At 34.8% G+C, this 22,605-nt stretch overlaps 1 protein-coding gene across 6 annotated transcripts; it reads left to right on the plus strand.

The window, feature by feature from the left end:
• The first annotated feature begins 147 nt into the window (after positions 1 to 147).
• On the plus strand, positions 148 to 21,121 carry LOC128165246 (V-type proton ATPase 116 kDa subunit a 1-like). Of its 6 annotated transcripts, none has more exons than XM_052829575.1 (24): positions 148 to 264; positions 6,623 to 6,789; positions 7,072 to 7,150; positions 7,308 to 7,534; positions 7,699 to 7,793; positions 8,239 to 8,365; positions 8,579 to 8,661; positions 9,907 to 10,000; positions 10,289 to 10,501; positions 10,616 to 10,766; positions 11,019 to 11,158; positions 11,420 to 11,556; positions 11,649 to 11,742; positions 11,992 to 12,110; positions 12,402 to 12,553; positions 12,738 to 12,874; positions 13,268 to 13,372; positions 13,810 to 13,821; positions 15,349 to 15,414; positions 17,323 to 17,388; positions 19,080 to 19,187; positions 19,565 to 19,682; positions 20,117 to 20,291; positions 20,427 to 21,121. In XM_052829575.1, exons 2-24 carry the CDS (start codon positions 6,673 to 6,675, stop codon positions 20,518 to 20,520), a joined length of 2,709 nt encoding a protein of 902 aa, XP_052685535.1. In that variant the 5' UTR covers positions 148 to 264; positions 6,623 to 6,672; the 3' UTR covers positions 20,521 to 21,121. The 6 variants fall into 6 exon arrangements, with proteins under 6 accessions (XP_052685535.1, XP_052685539.1, XP_052685538.1 ...); XM_052829577.1 differs by lacking the exon at positions 148 to 264 and adding an exon at positions 3,847 to 3,958; XM_052829576.1 differs by lacking the exon at positions 148 to 264 and adding an exon at positions 3,966 to 4,116.
• Positions 21,122 to 22,605: the final 1,484 nt, after the last annotated feature.

Raw genomic sequence — 22,605 nt, forward strand, 5'->3', positions numbered from 1 at the left:
TGTAACATTCTTGTGTAGCCGAGCAGATACAAAAGATATTCAGAATTGTAAGATGTTGAATTTATTCTTTCCAATTTTAATATAAAAATTGCATAATTGGCTTTGAAATTGTTGAAACCTATCTTTCATTTTTGGAACTGTTTGTCACGTGAATGTTATAAAAACTGGTATCCAATCCACATTTTATCAAAGAACCAGTTTAATAGGGAAGAACTTTGAAGAAGTAGGCGGTGTTGACCAAAGAATAGTGCCTTGCTGTCTAAGGTATTTAGTAGACCTATGTTTATTGAGATCTTATGTTTGATTTTCTATGTAATTTGCCCATAATGTGTTTATACCAGAGAATGACATTAATCGAAAACTCAACAGTTTGCTCAGTTTTTGTCTGGTCAGCTGGTTAACAGTTTTAGAAAAGTCATGTGACAGGTGTCGACAGAAAGACTGACAAAGTGTGTACACTGGATGTGTTATATAATGAAACAGAAAATTCACTGAGTACAACATTACACTGAGGAAGTGTATGCATTATCAATGTTAGACCAACTTTTTAACTGATATTTTAATGTTTATATAACGTTTACCATGTTAATAGAACATGTTTTTGTTTCTGCCATTAGGTGGTTTGGGACATCTGTCGATTTAATGTGGATAATAGTACAGTAAAATCAAGATATTTTCACCATTTTAGAGTTTTCAAACAATATTTGACTAAAAGATGTTTTGTGCAATTTTTGGAAAGGTAAAAACTAATAAAAGACCCAGCAGGATACAAACTCGTGACTCATGCTCTAAACCATTTCGCTACGCTATTAGGTAACAATGTTGGGAAAGAAAAATGACAAAATTATACCTGATTTTATCACTTCTTTCAATGTATTTCGATTGAAAATACGTCACCATATGGAGGTGTACCATACCACCTTAAGTTTACCCCATAGTACATAATGACATAAGGTATCTAACTCTGTCTGCCATGGATTGCATTTTCTCTTGCTTTCAACGGAAAAGCAGCTGACATAACTTCTCTATTGATTCACAGATATCTTAGCAGAGGATCAAGTAAATTTTAAATTAAGGAAATTTAGTTTTGTCAATAATTATCCCATCTTCGCTAGCCAAGGGTTTTCGGTCCACTTTGCTACCCATTGGCGGATTTCATTACGAAAACTCGCTGATGTGGTGGTGCTATCTAGCGAGCAACTTGAGTTGCGACCCTTGCATATTTAAATTATAATTGAATTAAACAACGGGTTATATACACACTATGGCATTAATACAACTTGAAAACATGTTGAATACCGAATATCATAACATAATTAACGATGTTATTAAATACGAATTAAGTTATAACCTAAGGAAAGCACGAAATGTTTTATTTATAGTGTTTTGTTACGGTGAGGACCTGTACCGGGTGTGAAAAAGTTGCCGATTTATATGAAAGCTTTCATGCCATAAAACCAGGTATCGCTGTTGTGGATATTGCGGACCAAAGAAATTAAATAAAACATGGCTCATTGAACCTTTAAAAGCAATAACCAAAAGCAGGAACGTATATTCTAATGGGATAGGCAACTTCTACATTCGCCATGTTTACTTCCCATGCTATCACGCGAGCCTTGACAAGTTGGTAGAACTATGTTCAATCCCAGTAAAATATATAGGTTTTTAAAGCAATCTGGTTAGACCATCGTTGAGGAGACACTGTACTTGAGAACTTGTGCCTCAGCCTGTTAAAAGCACCAAATGTTTTACCAAATATCACACTTGTGTTTTCTTTTAAAGTTTATATTTACCAGCACTGCTATTGGATCAGCTACTCGCAGCTGCAGCCAATCGTAAAACGGAGCTTGTCACCAAGTTTTTGTAATGAAATCCGCCAAGGGTTTATGGGGAGCAAAGTGGACCGAAAACCCTTGGCTGGCGAAGATGTAATTATCCTTGATATTTGATTCACTCCTAATGAAACTGCATTACTGGTATGTATCATATACATGGTGCATTAATTGACTTTTTCATGATTTTGGAAATTAATGTGTTGGTCTATTCAGATTATTTTTCTTTGGCCCAACCAGGATCTATGTGTGCTGGGACTGTAGAGTTTGTTTTTTATTACAAAATATACTGTATACAGGGTTATTTTCCCCTGTGTAAGTTTTGTCCTGTTACACGTGCAAACGATTTTGCCTAGTCTTGAATATGCTCAGTTGTGTTTAAAAAGAGATAATTTGGGACATTGGAATTCGTCCAGACTTAAAATCAGCCCCTGACAACAAGGACGAAAGGGGTGAAAATAATACGTTGGCGAATGTTTTCCTGAATCTACAGTGATTATTTTTTTATCCTTCTTGGAATTATATTATGTATGGAACGACCCTGGTGGTTCCATTACAATATTATATAAAAATTAAGAGAAGAAAATTTGTATTTTATCATAAATTTGAAAAAAAAGTTATTTGATTTATTCAAGAAATATTTAATTAGTAATCTGCATAATTTCAGTACCTCTTGCATTGCTTTGATGTGACAAAACAGAAATATGGCCTGATAACTGAATTCTACGATTAAATGATTTTTTAAAAAATCCTAGAGAAAATTTATGAATAACTAAAATTATATAAGGTGGTTATATACTCCTATTTGAAAATAATTTATTGTTAGTACAATATATTTACTGGCATATACATCTACAATCAGTCAAGTGACGATCTCATAAGTCCATACAGTTTGTGCAAGTTTTGATTTTGGTAGTTTGTGCTAATCGAAATGATGATATTATGATTGTACAGCTGTATATGTCAGAATTCTTTATAAATAAAACCTTATTGTACTTCATAGTTATAAATGATTATTCTCTAAAATAATTTCATAACTTTAATGTTTCAGAAAAAAAATGATTTAAAAAAAAATCACTTAAGGGTTGTTGTTTTTTCTATAGTTTGACTGCATGTTTCTGAAAGTTGCAGTTCAAGTTGTTTTGGTGTATTGGTGCAACCAAGTTTATTGAAATACAAATTTATGCTTCCCCTGTCGATATCATGATAAAAAGGTGCTGGGCTCTCAAAAAGGATATTGTGCTAAAAAGGTGCTGGGCTCTCAGAAACTTTCAATCATGTCATTATATATGCAAAATTTGAAATCAGTTCTTCATATTAAATGTTTCTGTTTCACTTAAGACATACCGGTAAATATTCTCAATTTGTACCGCACATTTTATTTTAAAAAAATCAAAGAAAATTGTTTTTATGACTGAAAATATCCAAGTTGCACTAGGATATGAATGATGATTTTAAAGGTTTTTTCTTCTCTATTTATGTGTATTTCGAAAGGATTTTCATTCTTTTCCTTTTGCATGTGCCAACAGGATTTTTAAAAAATAACTCAGAAAACTCTGTGATAAAAAATCAATTATGTTATTTCTAGTTAAGAAATAAAGATGAAAATGTTTATCAAAACTTCAACATTAGAGAATGATGCAGTAATTACCGATACTTGATCCAATGAACAATGTACACATACATGTAATCAGTGAAGCTCATTGAACTCCATGTGATCTACCAAATACCCTTCTACATGTGTATTAATGCCAGCAAGAAGATGTGTTCTGAAAAATAAATCTCTCTCTCTCTCTCTCTCTCTCTCTCTCTCTCTCTCTCTCTCTCTCTCTCTCTCTCTCTCTCTCTCTCCAGTGTTCATAATAGAACATTCAGTTTAAATATGACTGACCATTAAATGTATGCACAATTATATTCCAGTATGAGTTATTTTCCCATAAATGATTCATTATAATTTGAACAATGCAGATGACTATCACCTGATGATGGTCACACATCTACAGTTGGAGTCATGTGAGGCTTCTGTACTGTACCACTAAAGTACTAATATTTACAGTATGTAGTGCAGCGACTTTACATTCCGTTTGTGTACTGGTACACAGCAATTTTTTTGATAACTTTAAAAGGTAGGCACATGGGATATATCACCTGAAGAGTCAGGCAGGTGAATAGTGAACACATTCTTGTGTTGGGTGGTTTGGTTGTTTGTTAGAAGTAAACGCTGTTCACCTGTAAGATATTGCGCACTGTACACTTACCAAGGGGAGCAGTAATATTTTCACAGGCAAGTGATAATAATTTCTCGTCTAAATAGAAAAAAAAATCACTTGTTTGAATTAGAATTATTTTTATGTTATGTTATGGTGCAAAGCACAGAGAGCCAGTTGTACCAAAAGATATAGCAATGTATGTCACTGACCGATCTGGTTCTGTATTGTTCTTAGAGATTCAACTATGTTTGTGGGTTTAAAAAAAAAAAAAAAATTGAGGGGGGTGTTGGTTCCAGATGTATGATTATTACTGTATGTGTGAAACTACAGTATAAATGAAGGGCTTTTCCTTTTCATACTATGATATGATTGGTGTTATCAGTTGTATGATGCCTGACTAATGCAGTATAACTACCAGTGCTAAACACACATTGATTGCCTAATCAGACCATCCCAGCTTTTGGACAAGGTGTAATAGTTCATACATGTATGAAAGTTCACAATTCTTCATGTCAGGGGCTGTGAATTAGGAGAAATCTTGAAGATTAATGATAGAATTACATCTGACCTCCCCTCAGGGACTGACTCTTTCTAAGCATGCAGGCAATGTACAATTATGATGATATTACACGTATTTTACATGTACGTACATGAACCGGTATATATAAAGCACGGTCAGCTGCTACGTATAACGCCTTGATGTTAATTTGCTATTCTCCTTGGACAGACAAATAAACCCAATTTATAGGCTTAATGAGCAGGTATTTTAAATTCAAAATTACTGAAGTCACTTTATTAGGATTAATAAGTTAAAAGTGCATAAACACTGCATTTTACATGCATGATATGTATATATGCTGAATATATTGATGTTAATGGTGTATAAAAAGGGGATCATATTTTATGTAATAATTATTAATTAAGAAAAACGGTCATACTAGCTTAATTAATGCAAAAATGTGTTTTTTGGAAAGGACAACACACTTTGGTTGGGTGAACAACTTACATTATTAACAACTTTATCTAACAAACCCCCATGGCAATATTAATGAGAACATTTTATCCTTATACTACTCTTTATTAAATAAAAAAAAAACATCCTCAGAGTCTACAAATATTTTTAGTTAAGGAGAAATTTCCAACGGCATTATGTTAAACTTTGTAAGGGCTAATACCTGGTACACAAGGTAAGGCTAAGGACCTTATAAGTGTAAAATGTGCATCAATAAAAAGTGTATACAGCATTAGAGTACACACTACAAGATTATTAAATCCAAAATTATTGTAAAGAGAATATTAGAAATGGAAGATAATATGAGATGGGCCATGCAATCTTTCTTACTGTAGATGAGAAGATTTAATGCATGATATCTTAATCTGACATAATCTACTTGAAACTGGCATTTTAAGAAATAAAAATATGGATTTCTGTGTGCTCATTCTATCAGTCTATTTTAATGACAATTTTCTGAAAATCGATAGTTATTCTGACAAAATCTCTCATCACATATTCTAACAATTGAAACTTAAGTAACACATAATACTCAAGAGATATCCAAGTGCATGTATTTGAAGGAGAATATGGGGCACAGGCAGGTCTACAATTGTAGTATGTAATTTTGGATAAAAAATGATTATTAGAAATCATTTTGTTATCCAAAACTGCATACTTGTTCACTTATTTTACCAATATTCTTCTAATGCATCATACTGTCTATCATAATCAAGTAATTTTCTGCTGATATGAGGGTCTATTTCAAGGTGTAGTGAGCCACCACATGTTTGGGGTGCACAAGGTACAGCGAGGAGTTTGGATCCATGACTTGTGAGGGAAATCTTTATTGTGTGTATTGGCCCTTACAAATATCACTTGGTCTTATGGGTCAGAAAGGAAATTGATGCTTTGGATAAATTTAACAAACATTGTGTCATAACCCCAATAACAATTGTAGACCTGCCTGGGCCCCATACTCTCCTTCAAATACATGAGTATTACGTTTTGCTTATGTTTTATTTGCTAGAATATATGATGAGAGATTATGTCAGGAAAACTATTTATTGTTAGAAAATCATCAACAAAATAGAAGGGTAATCACCCAGCGAATTTCGAGTTTGAGACGTGTGTACCAGTATATATCTTGGTACGCTTCACTTCACATGATAGAAAAAATATCCCCTTGGGTCATTTCTACATAATCATCTGTTCTTTACATTGAGTGTGTAATCAGGTTGGGAATGATGAGATTTTTTTGAGTGGCCATACACATTTTGTCATGTTGGAGTTTACTCCGTATATTTACAATATATAATATATTTACACTCTTTCATTGAACATGTGTTGAATGTATGCATTTTAGAAAAGATTAAAATGATCACCATAAAGTGGATTTTTAATGTTGTGGTGATCACATGTTGAATTAGAATTCTCTATAAGGAACAGTGAGGAACAAGGTCCGATGTATTTATTTCTATGTGATGTCACTCAATCAATAGTGTCATCTGTTACCCTGTCATCACAATGGTGAGATATATATAAAGCTAACATCATCCTCACTAATCTAATACTTTCTTTGTCAACAGACTGAATAACTTGCAGCCCTCTTATAAGGAGCCACCAAATCTCCACCAAGATGGGGGCCCTATTCCGCAGCGAGGAGATGAACCTGTGCCAGATCTTCCTCCAATCAGAAGCAGCCTATGCCTGCGTCTCTGAGCTCGGGGAACTCGGAATGGTGCAGTTCAAAGATGTAAGACCCTGTCACTTTTGTTCAGCACACATATCTGTTCAAGCTGCATTCAGTGAAAATATTTCTACAAATTTTGATCATAGTAAACTTTGACATTTGTGATTTGCAATATTAATAGCATACGGTTTGGTATCATTCTTGTAAAAATAACTTCATATCTTTACAGACAGTTATATTTTGTGTACTTTTATTATCTTAACTTCAGCTCTATACTGCAACCTTGAAATCTTCAATTGTAATTTTTCACATGAATCAGCTATTCACCTCTTTCTTTGATTTTAGCTAAATCCAGACGTGAATGCTTTCCAGAGGAAGTTTGTAAGTGAGATCATGAGATGCGAAGAAATGGAAAGGAAACTACGTAAGTAATTGAAAAAAAGGAGAAATAGAAAGTGACCAATGTAGTCCCACAAATGTCAGTGCTGCTTGTAAGAATGACATTCATTCTTCATATAGCAGCTATTAAAGAGCAAAAATAATCATTGTTCTTCTAAGATTTCTTTTTTGAACTTGAACAGGATACATACATAGAGAACTGAAAAAGGATGGGATGAAGATTCCCGACAGAGACGAGAACCCCAAGGCTCCCGCTCCTAAAGAAATGATTGACCTTGAAGCGACCTTCGAGAAGATCGAGTCCGAGTTAAAGGAAGTGAACACAAATGCTGAGGCTCTCCGTCGTAACTACTTGGAACTGACAGAGCTTAAGGAAGTCCTGAAGAAAACTCAGATCTTTTTTGCAGAGGTCAGCTGTAAACACAGCATTGTAAACTTACCCCTGTTTTAATTATACAAAGTTTACCACTAGTACTACAAATACATATTACAATTGTATAAAGTATACCACTGTATTATTACATACAGTGATTTCCTTTCATCTTTTGATGATAACCTTGAATTTCTGTGCAGCATGGTCGCCATGGCATTGTGGATGATGCCCAGCATGCTCTAGCCCATGATGAGGGAGGTGGTGGGTTTGTGCCCGTCACATCTGTACAACTGGGGTAAATATTGTTTTAAATGATAATTTGCGTCAATGGAGGAGGCGGCATAACACAACAATTAAATTTGATTAAAGCAATATGAGCTGTATTTTTTAGAATTTTATTTTGCTGCAAAACCCTGCTAGTATGATAAATCTGCATATAACTTAAACTTTTATGATAAATAAGGTTTGAAAAAATCATTAATTTTTGTCAAAGGAAATATTTCTCTTCTAAGGATTTTATAGCAAATCAATTTTTGTACAGGACGACAATAATTCAATTTTGCTCCATATAAGGCTTCTGAACGGCCTTTTCCACAAAATATGGCTAACAAAAATTTAAAAACCATGATATTTTTGTCATTTTAGTAGAAAAGAACATTTAAGTTAAAAAGAAATTCAACATGAAAAATGCAGCTCATATTGCTTTAATTTTTATATAATGGATGTCTTTCTGATTTAAGTTTTGTGGCTGGTGTAATTCCGAGAGAGAAGGTCCCTGCCTTTGAGAGACTGTTGTGGTTTGCCAATCGTGGAAACACTTTTCTGAAGCATGATGAGATTGATCAACCATTGGAAGACCCTGTCTCCGTAAGGATAGAAGCATATTCATAAACTATCTCAGCTGTACAAATTAATTCCATAATTAATTGTCAAGGAATTTCGTTGGGAAAATGCCAATTATCTAGGAATACATTTTATATATAAGAATTTGACCAATTAATGATTAATGAAAGCTTTAGGTGTATTTTAGTGTCAATTCAGGGAATTTCATTACTTAAACTAACAGGTACCTCGTTGTAGGGAGATGCCATTTCCAAGTGTGTTTTCCTGATTTTCTTCCAAGGAGAGCAGCTGAAGGCAAGAGTCAGAAAGATATGTGAAGGGTAGGTAACTCTATATACAATGGTCCCTCAATGTGAAGGGTAGGTAACTCTATATACAATGGTCCCTCAATGTGAAGGGTAGGTAACTCTATATACATTGCTCCCTCAATGTGAAGGGAAGGTAACTCTATATACAATGGTTCCTCAATGTGAAGGGTAGGTAACTCTATATACAATGCTCCCTCAATGTGAAGGGTAGGTAACTCTATATACAATGCTCCCTCAATGTGAAAGGGTAGGTAACTCTATATACATAGCTCCCTCAATGTGAAGGGTAGGTAACTCTATATACAATGCTCCCTCAATGTGAAGGGAAGGTAACTCTATATACAATGGTTCCTCAATGTGAAGGGTAGGTAACTCTATATACAATGCTCCCTCAATGTGAAGGGTAGGTAACTCTATATACAATGCTCCCTCAATGTGAAGGGTAGGTAACTCTATATACATAGCTCCCTCAATGTGAAGGGTAGGTAACTCTATATACAATGCTCCCTCAATGTGAAGGGTAGGTAACTCTTTACACAATGCTCCCTCAGTGTAAAGGGTAGGTTACTCTATATACAATACTCACTCAATATTTTTATAAAGATATGTGAAGGGTAGGTAACTCTATATATACAATACTCCCTAAATGTTTTTATAAAGATATGTAAAGGGTAGGTAACTCTATATACAGTGCTCCCTCAATGTGAAGGGTAGGTAACTCTATATATACAATACTCCCTAAATGTTTTTATAAAGATATGTAAAGGGTAGGTAACTCTATATACAATGTTCCCTCAATGTGAAGGGTAGGTAACTCTATATACAGTGCTCCCTCAATGTTTTTATAAGGATATGTAAAGGGTAGGTAACTCTATATACAATGTTCCCTCAATGTGAAGGGTAGGTAACTCTATATACATTGCTCCCTCAATGTGAAGGGTAGGTAACTCTATTTACAATGCTCCCTCAATGTGAAGGGTAGGTAACTCTATATACAATGCTCCCTCAGTGTGAAGGGTAGGTTACTCTATATACAATACTCACTCAATATTTTTATAAAGATATGTGAAGGGTAGGTAACTCTATATATACAATATGAAGAGTAGGTAACTCTTTATAACCTATATACAATGCTCCCTCAAAGTTTTTATAAAGATATGTGAAGGGTAGGTTACTCTATATATACAATACTCCCTAAATGTTTTTTATGACAGAGATTCACAGAGTCTCATTGACAATACAAATTCAATATTTCAGGTTTAAAGCTACACTTTACCCTTGCCCAGAGAGTGCCAGTGAGAGAGTGGAGATGTTGAATGGGGTGTCCACTCGACTCGAGGATCTAAACACTGTATGTACTGGTATTGTTAACATACACTGTGGAGTCATTTCATGGGGCCAATTTATGTAGATTGTAGGTTTTTTGCTTATTCCTAGGGATGTAATTTCATGAATGTGTTGGTTTCCAGTTTCGGTAGGAAACAAACTTTTCTTTGATTAGTTTTCGGCGAGGATGTATATTAATGAGTGAGGGCTACCCACAAATTTAGCCACCACGAATTCTAATGATTTCACAGTATGCAAATACCATTGTGAGAATTAATGAGAAGCTATCAGTTGTCAATCTGACTGTTTACAGGTGCTGCACCAAACTGAGGATCACAGGAAAAGGGTGCTGATGAGTGCTCAGAAAGAGATACGACCTTGGATTATCAAGGTCAAGAAGATTAAGGCGATTTACCACACCCTCAACATGTGTAACTTTGACGTGTCTCACAACAGTCTGATCGCTGAGTGCTGGACCCCCGTCAGTGGTCTTGAGGAGATCCAATCAGCTCTCAAACATGGCACCGTAAGTTACCAAGGTCATCTGTGAGTAACCAATGTCGTCTGAATCAATCTCAAGTCAGTGGATTTATAACACTGCATTTTCTTATTTTTATATGATCTATGAAATCTTGAACAGGAGCTGAGTGGGAGCACAGTTCCCAGCATCCTCCATCGGATGCAGACCAAGGAAGTTCCGCCAACATACTTCAAGACCAACAAGTTCACAACTGTATTCCAAGAAATTATTGATGCGTATGGTATCGCAACTTACCAGGAGGTTAACCCAGGTAAAAACCAACCAAATTGTTGAACTTTGTTGCATAAAAAATGATAACAAAAACTGAATAAGGGCTAGCATCAACCTCTGATTGCCTTTCAGTAATCTTTTGACTGAAATATAGTTTGTCAAAGTTTGAAAAATGCATGCATATACATAGTGTTATTTTGTTTGTATTAAGTAAATGTGTACCCGGCATTACAAGAGTCTGACAGTCTCATGCCTCTATATGCTTCATGCTCCTTTATGCTTGTCTCTGTAGCCCCGTATGCCATCATCTCCTTCCCCTTCCTGTTTGCCGTCATGTTTGGTGACTTTGGTCATGGTTTTATCATGTTTCTGGCTGGGCTCTGGATGGTCATCACAGAGAAGAAACTCACCTCTGGCAAGTCAGACAATGAGGTAAGTCCAGTGTATCACTAAACTTGCAGACTAATGCTTCCATAATTATCTGATCAGTCAAAAAGTTATTATATAGTTGGTATAAAGCATTATAAACATTCAAACCAATGCTTATATTGATCATAAAAGAGGAAATATGGATGAAAAAAAGGAATTTAATAGGGTACCACAGATGTTCAAATATACAAATAAATATAGTATGAAGTCCATATATGAAATGCAGAAAATTGGAGTGGACTAGTTGAAATGTGATGTTTTCAGATAATGAACATGTTTGTTGGGGGTCGCTACATCATCACAATGATGGGGCTCTTCTCGGTCTACACAGGACTTATCTACAATGATTGTTTCTCTAAATCTGTCAACATCTTTGGATCTGGTTGGCATCCCAGCTATGAGTAAGTTTTGCAATTGATTGTGTTGCATGTGATGTAATTTGACTCCTTTGTAAACAGTCAGCTGACCTGTTGACCTTACATTTGATTGGCAGCTTCCGCACACTGCAGAAAGAGACTAGCTGGACTCTGAATCCAGCAGATCACTTTGACAATACCACAGGTCCGTATCCATTTGGAGTTGATCCTGTAAGTCATCACCTGTTGGCTCTCCCTGTTAACTTATTCAATCTGAACGTTGATATTCTTGTATATTTGAAATTTTGCTTTATATTACCTCTTTTTGAGTTTTTTAAAAAGTAAATGTGCACTTTGTATGTTAACTTTACATTTATCCTTACTTTGATAAGATGGTTATGTGTATGTAACTTTGCATAATCATAGTTACAAGTGTGTAACTTTACACGTTGATTCACTGGGGAGATGTTTTTGCTTCAGATCTGGCAGAGTAGTATGAACAAAATCACCTTCACCAACTCTCTGAAGATGAAGATGTCGGTCATCTTTGGTGTCTCTCAGATGTTGTTGGGCGTTCTGCTGAGTTTTGTGAACCATGCGTAAGTTGACCCCCAAATCAGACACTACCACAACTTATGATAACGTGCTGTGTTATTACAGGAATTGGATTTGAAAAATTATTAAGATATTTAATTGATATTTTAGAATGACTCTCCTTTCCAAGGTAGTTTTTGAAAATAATGTCATGTAAATGGAATGAAAATGCTACATACAAACATACTTCTATTATACCTATTATTGTCAATGGTATTTTGTTTTGTATGATAAAAGTCTTCAGCCTTTATGCCAATCATACCTGATTTGAATGTCATTGTTTGTCTATTGCCCAGGTATTTCCGTCGCCCCCTTAACGTTTTCTGTGAGTTCATTCCCCAGTTGGTATTTCTGATGTGTCTCTTTGGTTATCTGGTGGCGCTGGTCTTCTATAAATGGCTCTTCTTCACTGCAGAATGTCCGCAGTATGCTCCGCAGCTTTTGATCCGTAAGTCACTGTTTTCCCAGAATGCACCCCTCGTCATCAATCACTTGTTATGTTCATAGCTGTAGGCAAGAAATAGCGATAGTTATTGTCACCTGTTGGTATGAGATTTGATGTGATTTGTAATTCCATTGTAATTTTTCATTACAGTTTCATGACTTTTGATGAGTTGTTTTGTTTCACATAGAGTTTATCAACATGTTTTTGCTCACCTATACCCCCCGCGTGAAGCCGGCCAACTTTACTGGGGACCTGTATGCTTGCACTTCCATTGAGCCTACAAGTATCAATGCTACATCTCAGACTGTCTTCTTTGAGCATCAGGTAAAAATATCAATAAACATACCTGTATCAGGTACACATTACGTGCCACTGATCTAAATAAGTACACCTTTAAAGCAAATTAAGATTCTCTTGTTGAGAATTAAGAACAGCTAGCTGTTTTGTATGACCTCCCTGATATGGTAGGATATGAATTACAATGAAGTAGTAAAAAAGAATAAGAAGTTCATGACTTTTTTCTTCAAAGGTACTGACAAATATTGTGGGATAGAAAAATTAATTATCTGGTCACTGAGACATAAAAACTGATGAACAAGATTGTACTTGTGTCATTATTTCTGTTCAGAGTAAAGTTAACAATCTAACTTACACATGTTTTCTGTTCATTGCAATCTATTTGTAAAACTTATACATGTCTGATTAATTTGTTTGTAGCAACCCATTCAGATCACACTGGTCATACTGGCTTTGTTGATGGTCCCAACCATGTTGCTGGTGAAACCCTTCGTCCTGAGAGCAAGACATAATGCAAGGGTCAAGGTCAGTATGTCACTCAAGGTCGTGGTGCTAAAAATAGCCCAACATTGTCTCAGCATGATAAAGTGTCCCCCTTAGGTGATGGTATCTGCCTACCTGGCTAGTGTTAAAATTCTACAATAGTCTAATACATAAAGCATTGGTCAAAGCAATTTGTGTGCTTTCATTTAAATTCATTGATGCACTGTGTTGTGAACTAGTTCAGATGTTTACAATGTAGTTTTAGGTGATAATATGTTAATTGTTATTTTACTTCCATGATCCTTAATTTGATCTTTCATTTGAATCAGGTTGGCTTTTTGTTGACCTTTGTTACACTAGTTTCATGTTATATTTCTGATCTTGTATAGTGTAGCCACTTTGTATATAACACAAGATTAGTACCATGTGATTTGTTTATGTATGAATTATGATGTTATTAAACGTGTGACTTTGAACAGGCCAATAGTAAAGTAAGTATGGCGTACTGCTAGAATGTGTGTATGTTTGCATTTCCTTTATGGGCCAGGTGCTGCCTGTATTATTTAAATTAACACCAATTTTATCGCAGAATTGAGAAAAAAGAAAAATATGACTATAGAATAATTAAAAAGCATATTTTGTTAATAATGATTACAGCTCTGCTATTTTAACAGCATGCTTGGGTTTCATTGCATTTTGCAGTGTGTGTACTGAGATCAGATTTATCAAATGTTTTAAGACATGATTTATGATTCTTGCTGTTTTGACTTCAATTACTTGGATGCTGGTTTGACTTGTGGTATCTATAAAAGATAATGAGGTCATGAAAGGTCAGAGTTCTCCTTTGCAGGATTAGGGTCATGAGTTCACAGGTCAAACTCTTATCCAGTGATGACCGAGCGATTACAGTAGACAATGAACTTTTCTCCATATTGAAAGCCCACGGGCAGTTTTTTCTCTTTCATTAAATGTAGTATTGTTTTTAGAATTATGAATACGCAAATGGGCTGGTGAAAATTTTTCCTGCCAGTGGGTTTTTTAGATTTTAATTGATAATTTGTAGTTATTGCTTTTTTGCACTTTGTACATGATTGTACATAATTGTTAGAACCATAGAGAAACTGTATTAAGAAATTTACAATGTACTAAGCTTGTACCTGTTTACCCATGCTTTAGCATTTCTCTTGATGACCACGCAACGTTGACCTGAAGGCTCTCAACAGTTGACTTGTTAAACCTCTTTGCCTTATGTTTGTTTATATATGTGCCAATCTTATTCATCAACTGTAAACCATGCTGTGTAGTTGAAGAAAATTGTAAAACGGAGAAATCATTTTGTTACCGAAGTTGTTCATTACTTTCGTTACCTTACTGTGCAACCACTTACTTTGTGAGTTATAGCTTAATTTAGGCATCGTGCACAAGTCAAACATTATTTTGCACAAAGAGCACAGTCCAAGTCTTTATACTGAGTCTATTCCATTCCTCTGTTTCAATATAGATTGTTTAGTGTACACCCCTTTCCAAATGTCATGAAATGAAAGGGACTGCTTGAACTTATCATTAAATTTTATGCTATTAACATAATAAGAAGGAGATCAAAACTACAATTATTGAACTCCAATGAAGAAAACCTCTTTAAATTTGTCTTTATAAATTAAAACATTTAATTTTGAAAACCAAATTTTATAGAAAAAACTGTATGATCTCTTTCTAGATATGAATACTAGGCTGGTACTTGTACTAGTATTTATTGATATGCTGTTCATGTCATCGTACAATCATTAAGGCTGCCATACCTAATTTGTGTTTTGATGTATCAATATTGTAAGGTGTAAAAATATATCCTGTTCATTTCACCAAAGAAAAAGCACACATAAACTTGACTATTTACTGGTATATCAGTTTATTTAAATCATTCATTTTTGTTAAATTTTTTTCAACTTATTAGCTTCTGTTTTCTTTTAAGTAGATATTTTCCCCCTAGTCTGTAACTGCTTTGTTGCTCTCTATTTCAGCGGCGCCAGGGTCTGTATGCCACATCACAACGTACGCTGATTCACAACGAGGAACACCCAGAACCGGTAGGCATTGTAACCCTTGTTACCATAGCAACTGACGCATTGTGAATTTGTTGAATCTCCTCCTAAGGAGATGTGAATCTTGTTCCCCTTTGTTACACAGATTTCATTATGAAGGTTGATAGTGTTACATCACCCTGTACATGTAAAACTAACGACGGTCACCATTTTATTAATGGTCACCATTTTATTAACGGTCACCATTTTATTAACCGCATGCAGGGGTTGGGAGAGTAAAACATGAAATAATCTTGCTGTCTCCTTAACAAAGGCTTTGTTCTGGTACAAAAGCCATTCATATTCAGTAAATATAAGATACTGCGAGTTTGATATTGTACTGGAGATTTTGATGAGTAAATATAACAAAGGTCTGGATGGGAAGGGTGGTTACTGCTTTCCATTAATACATGCTAGAGGGTGCAAGCTTTTGTTGGTTTTAATTATTGTAATAGCATGGCAGATTTCAGCATATACGTTTTGTCTTAAACTGTACCCAATGAAGTTTTCTCTTAATCTGTTCATATTACTCCTTGATAGCATGTTGCTTTACTTTGTTTTTAATTTGTTTGCCTGTTAATACTATGTTGTATCTTGTTTTCAAATCTATTTCCATTATTGATGCTATTCAAATCTATATTAATTTTTCTGGATATTGAGTTTTGGTTCATTGAAGACTGGGCCAGAAGAACGGAATTGTCCTCAACGGCCCAACTCTTTCTCACATTTAAGACCAGTTAAACATTGGTTTCACAATTTCAATTATATTGTCAATTTCATAGCCTCTTTAAGAAAGGGAAGTGTTACATCTCCAACTTATACAATAGTGATACTTCATTGGTTGAAAATGCATTGCATACCTCACAAATGTGTGTTTGTATTTTAGTAACAGTAGCAATTTAACAGTATTAATGTTAGGCAAGGACGGGACTTTGTGGGATGGATATTTTGTAGATTCATATGTTACACACACCATATACCTTTCATGTAGAAACCATGATAGAAGATAAAAGTTCTGGCCAATTATGATAATCTTTTTTAATAATTAAAGTTAACATGTTAACTTTTTTAAAATTAAGTTTATAACAATATTTATTCAGATTTTATTTGTTGTGTATTTGGCATGCCTGCTTTAAGATACCAACATTTTGGTGATTTGTTGTAATGGGATGATGGCCAGAGCTTTGGGGGCCCACCAGCTTGTTTTCTGTAATAGTGTCCTCATGTGTAAACATTATCATTGTACAGTAAAACTCGGGTTATAGCGAAGTCCTAGAGACCAACAGATTTACATAATTTGTTATATCAATATACATGTAGCTAATTCGTAAAAATAACTATACCAAATTCAGTATATACATGTTTCTTTCACTAAACTACAGTTTTTGCTAAATGAAGCTTCGAATGAGAATACATTCTTTTGATATCTATAACAATCGGATTGTAAATTAAGGAATTAATGTGAAAATAAATTCATTCAAACTATTTTTAAAATGTAAAGAAAATTGTTATAAAAGTGTTAAATTTTGTTATTATTCACCTCTGGAACTCAAAATCAGTTTGCAATACGTTGAACATTTAACTGTAAAATCGCTATATTGGAAATCTTCACAACCATAAAATTTTGTAAAGATTTGTTTAGAATTTTACAAAAAAAACATCAAAATACAATTATATCCAAGATTAACTGCTACATCAGTGTTTGTACAAAACAAGTTTTACTGTAGTCAGTATGGGAAAGTTCAAGAAATAGAATCATTTAAAATATTAACTGTAAATTTGCCCTGTACACTACAAGCTCCTTAGCTATTGAAAACATGGTTGTATAGTCAGAATTCAGACACTGGTGGGCCCCCAATACACCTCCCCTGTACCTGAAGCTTGTGTCTGATATTTTTGCATTTTTGACTCTAGTCAGATGACTCAAAAGGGGTTAAGGGGGACAAACCTGAGGCCCATCTGTCTGACATAGAACTCGGGGTAAGTTCTCAGGCATGTTTGTGGAATATTACCAATCATTGCTTTGTCCTGAATGTCAAGTTGCAAGGAAGTAGAAGTTGGGGAGTCAGATGCAATTATGACATTAAGATGCGTTATCAGGGGATTTGTTTATCTATTTTTTTATTCGTTCAGTTCTTTTTCAAGATATTTTTGTAATAATTCATTCTTTATTGCATGAAACATATGGAATGCAATACAAGTTTTTTCTCTTCTGTTTTGCAACTTGACTTCTCTATGTAATCAACTCAACTACTTACTGTCATATAGACTGTCTTCTATCATGAAGGGAATATACACCCACATTTTGTATTCATGTATATTTGGAGAGTTGCTTAGCTACAGCTTGCTTCCTGTCTGTGTAACAGCCACATGGGTAGACTTTGTATCATTTTAATCCTTAGAAGGTGGAGGGAATCATAGTACAATATAATAGTCAGGATAATGTACACTTAAATCTACAGACCTATTAATCTTGTACAATATATATAACAGTCAGGATGATATAGACTTAGACCTATCTGTCGTAGAGTTAGTATCCACTGCACACAGGTAGTACATGGTCTGTATTGATTTCTTTTGTTGGGGATATTTATTGGTTGTTTATAAACTAACCCCACTGGATTGGCACTTTAAGTAAAGGACTGTGTGGGATAACAGAAAATTATGCCCAATAAGATTAGCGTTTACTTGCTCAATAGATAATAAAAAAAAATTTAAAATACATTCATAATGTTTATTAAAACCAATGTTGATATTTTTTATTTGAGTGGAAAATAGGCTGCTTTGACTTCTTTACTTAACATATGACTGAAAAAAAGAATATCTTAACAAGGCATATTAGCTGTTATATCACACACAGTCCTTCCAATATACTAGTACAAACATGTAAGTATAAATCCAAGTATGACACTTACAATTACATGTATTTGGTATATTTGCATGTAAGAATTAAGATCCGATTCTATATCTATAACTTTGGGTCACAGTAAAATTTACCACATGTACTATAATGTACCAATAATGCTGCTATTTTTAGACATACATTTTAGAGAGTTAGGAATAGTAAATAGTAATATACATGTATATATAGAAACAGAAGTAGGCTCCCACAGCAAGTTCAGATGGTAGAATCACTAGATAATTCTGTCCGTCTTAGAATCAGTAGATAATTCCGTCCGTCTTAGAATCACTAGATAATTCTGTACGTCTTAGAATCACTAGATAATTCCGTCCGTCTTACTGCTATTGCTTGTGTATTAAACAAGAGCAGTGTGATACCTAACCTACTGCTGGATAAAAATACCTTGAAACCAGATATAAGTTAAATTAAATTACTTAATGCATTTGCAATTTCATAATTCATTCTTGAAAAAGTTTTTTTTGTTATCATTTCTGAAGACATACAAAGATAATTACTATACACTGGGAATTTTTTTCTCTTGTTTTCTTTTCAGTCTTTTTTATGCCTTCATTGCCATTGGGCAAATATAAAATAAGGCTATTTAAAATTGTAAGATATAACTCATTTAAAACAACTCTGTTGGATAACTTAAAATTGGGCAAAATCTTGCTAGCATAATATTGTGAAAATAATACTTACCAAAAATGACCCTGTACATAGTGATAAAGTGATGTGTTGCGTTAAACAGAGTGGATTACGATTTTTTCAGGCGGTGAGAGGGAAGGACAATATCGCAATCAATGGAGAGGAGGAAGATGGGGGCATCGTCGGGCACTCCGAAGTCGGGATATCAGAGCCGGAGGAGAATGAGGAGGAGGTGGGGGCTCGCTGACTAACCCGCTGTGTTTCTAATTACATGACATCTAATTGAGGAGAGCTTATAGAATGATCTTGATTCCTTTGTTTCATTATATGTTAAATTACTGTAAATTCCTTATTTTACGCGAGTACTTAATTCTGCGATTCCACTGTTTTGCGTCAAATCACAAGAATATAAAATTGTGAGCACCAATTTTTGTTATAATTTCATTTACCTCAAAACTATCTGAAAAATAAAAGCAAGATTTTAAATCTGTGAGAACTGCTTGTCGCGATTTTATGCAGAAAATGACTCCTCGCGTTTAATTAGGAATTTACAGTACACAAGATTTAACACATTTGATCCTGATTAATTACTGGAGATTTTGATTTCAGTTTGACATGGGTGAGGTGTTCATTCATCAGGCCATTCACACGATAGAGTATTGCCTGGGCTGTATCTCCCACACTGCCTCATATCTCCGACTGTGGGCTCTTAGTCTCGCCCACGCACGTAAGTTTTACTCATTTACTTAAAATATCAAGTATCCATTGTTTATTTTTACTGTACCAGTTTAAAAAAAAAAATCATGAACAAAATTTCATAAACCATGCAAATTCCAACAATGATACGTTATTTTGTATTTGTGAAGTACTGATACAGGTAAGCAAGACCTTGGAATTGTGATTTTTCTTGGATGTCCATTTAATATGGATTTAATGGGGAACATTTGATCCAAGAATTAAACTACCAGTATCCATTGTTAAAATAATTATTTTTTAGGAAATCTTATTATATACCACTAATTGAATATGTAAAATTTGAACATCTCAATGAAAATTGTCCCTGTTAAATATGAATCATTTCACAGAATGTGATATTTATAATCACTATTAAATTAGACCCATTGTGGATGAGAATGTATGTGGCTTCCATTATTTGTACAGAGTTATCGGAGGTATTGTGGAGCATGCTGTTCCGCTTCGGCCTGACTTTTGACATGGCCTATGTCGGGGGCATCCTCTTGTGGGCGGTGTTTGGTGCCTTTGCTGTGGTGACGGTGGCCGTACTTCTGTTGATGGAGGGACTGTCCGCATTCCTTCACACGCTCCGTCTTCACTGGTAACCTAACACTGCTTTAATATATAATTCCTCATACAGTTTAAATTCAAACTATAATAAAACCACCGGGTGGTGAAAACTATGCAAATAATATCCAGAGAGGAAGGTGTCTGATAGCTAGTTTTATTTTCATAGGGTGGAATTCAACAGCAAGTTCTATATGGGAGATGGCTACAAGTTTGCCCCATACAATTTTAAACATCTGTTGGATGCAGACTTGGACGAATAACCAAGACCAAGCTGAACAAATCTGATGCTGGCTATGAACTATTAGGACTACGTTCTCTTGATAATACATGATTGTTAAAACTTACAAACCATTAAGTGCTTCCAATTTTGTTTCTTTTTTTTTTGTTACTATATGTACCACTAATACACATATATCAATGATGAAATCTGAACTTGAAATTTCAATGGAGCGATTTGTTTTGATTTTCAGGTTATTTCTATTTTTTGTTGACATTCAGTTACATGACTTCCTAGCAATGAAAAAAAGGGTACTTTATTTTATGTATCTTATTTTATATAGTAAAGCAATGATCTACAGTAACTGCTGATTTTCTGTACATTTCAACATATTTTTACCAGTTTGACTAAATATACCAAATCACAATTGGCTGTTAATACAGGGTTTCTTATGACCACAGAGTTTTTCTGTTGATGAAGGGAATCCTGTTGGTTTCAGTGTGGTCTGGTTTAGCTGGAGGTCAACTGAGTGAAGTGTTGAAATGACTGGATAAACCTTTGTGGTGAATTATATCAAATCTGTGATTATATTACACATGTATTAACCAAGCTGATATTGAATAAAGAAATTTTGAGAAAGATTGGCCAAGTGTTGATGTTAATTCCCCTGGAATTTACTTCACTGGAATTGGGTAATTTTACGTCATGTAACGTTAGTAATTGATATTTTCCAATTTTCTTAACTTTAAATATTAGATTTTTGCCAAATAATTTAAAATGAAATGAAAGGGCAAGCCGAGCTCTTGTCCTTTGATATATTTCCTTGATATGGTGAAGATGGAAGCTAGCTACATTTACGAAGTGATTTACTGTTAGAGGATATGATGTCTTTGATCTTCTTGAGCATCAATTTTCTTAAATGAAATCAAAGTTTCAAGCATACGTAAATTCATCAACAGTTATCTAATCAAAACAATGTGTTATAAGAAATTGCTTATACTAACATTTACCAGTTATCCTGTGGATCAACTCAACAATGATATCCTGGGACATTCAATGCCAATTTTTTGAGAAAAAAAACAATAGAAAGGAAATCAAAACTGATTGGCTGACCAAAGTTAACATCATAGTGTACAGATCAGACCAGTTCTCACTAGCTCATACATTATACTTTTCCAAGGTGTTGGAAAATGAGCGAAGTTAATGTACATGCTTTGACTTCTTCACATATTAAAAGTTGATTCCACCCTGTCAACATTTAAGCTTTTTGATATAAATAGTTCACCATCACAGGAAGTTGAAATTGATGCTGGTACACCTATTATTTAGGGACAGCATAGAGTCTGACAAATGTTCTTTTCTCTTTGACACATCTTCCATAAAGTCAATGGTTTTTAGCACACCGAGACGAAGTCAGGGGGAGCTTATGCTATACCCTCGGCGTCGGCGTCCGGACCTGGTTAAAGTTTTTGTTGCAGGTCCTGTATCTAAGCTATTACTTGTCCTATCTTCACTAAACTTGCATGGATGATGCATCTGGACCTACTTATGGACTTGAAAGACTTGGATGCTGAATCTGAGTCCTAAATGTCAGATGCTGGAGGAGGTTAAGGTTGTTGGACCAGGTTAAAGTTTTTGTTGCAGGTGCCCTTTGACAGCAATATCTAAGTTACTGCTGGTCCGTACTTCACCAAACTTGCATGGATGGTGTGTCTTATGATACTGATGCACCAGACAGGCTTGAGTGCTGAATCTGAGCTATAGGTTTCGGATGCTGGAGGAGGTTAAGGTTTTTGGAGCAGGTTAAAGTTTTTGTTGCAGGTGCCCTTTGATAGCAATATCTAAGTTACTGCTGGTCCGTACTTCACCAAACTTGCATTGATGGTGTGTCTTATGATACTGATGCACCAGGCAGGCTTGAATGCTGAATCTGAGCTATAGGTTACAGATGCTGAAGAAGGTAAAGGTTTTTAGAGCTGGTTAAAGTTTTTGTTGCAGGTGCCCTCTGATGATTATATCTTAGTTACTACTTGTTCTAACTTCACCAGACTTCCATGGATGGTGCGTCTTATGATACTGATGCACCAGACAGGCTTGAATGCTGAATCTGAGCCATAGGTTTCGGATG

The sequence above is a fragment of the Crassostrea angulata genome, chromosome 10 (genome assembly GCF_025612915.1).
Source record: "Crassostrea angulata isolate pt1a10 chromosome 10, ASM2561291v2, whole genome shotgun sequence".
NCBI classification, from domain to species: domain Eukaryota; kingdom Metazoa; phylum Mollusca; class Bivalvia; order Ostreida; family Ostreidae; genus Magallana; species Magallana angulata.

Bases quoted from the DNA above. Each gene is read 5' to 3' on its own strand.
- LOC128165246 (XM_052829575.1), top strand. From the start codon at position 6,673: ATGGGGGCCCTATTCCGCAGCGAGGAGATGAACCTGTGCCAGATCTTC. The intron at 8,662-9,906 runs GTAGGTAACTCT...TCAATATTTCAG, and splicing joins GTCAGAAAGATATGTGAAGG to GTTTAAAGCTACACTTTACC. The intron at 10,001-10,288 runs GTATGTACTGGT...GACTGTTTACAG, and splicing joins GACTCGAGGATCTAAACACT to GTGCTGCACCAAACTGAGGA.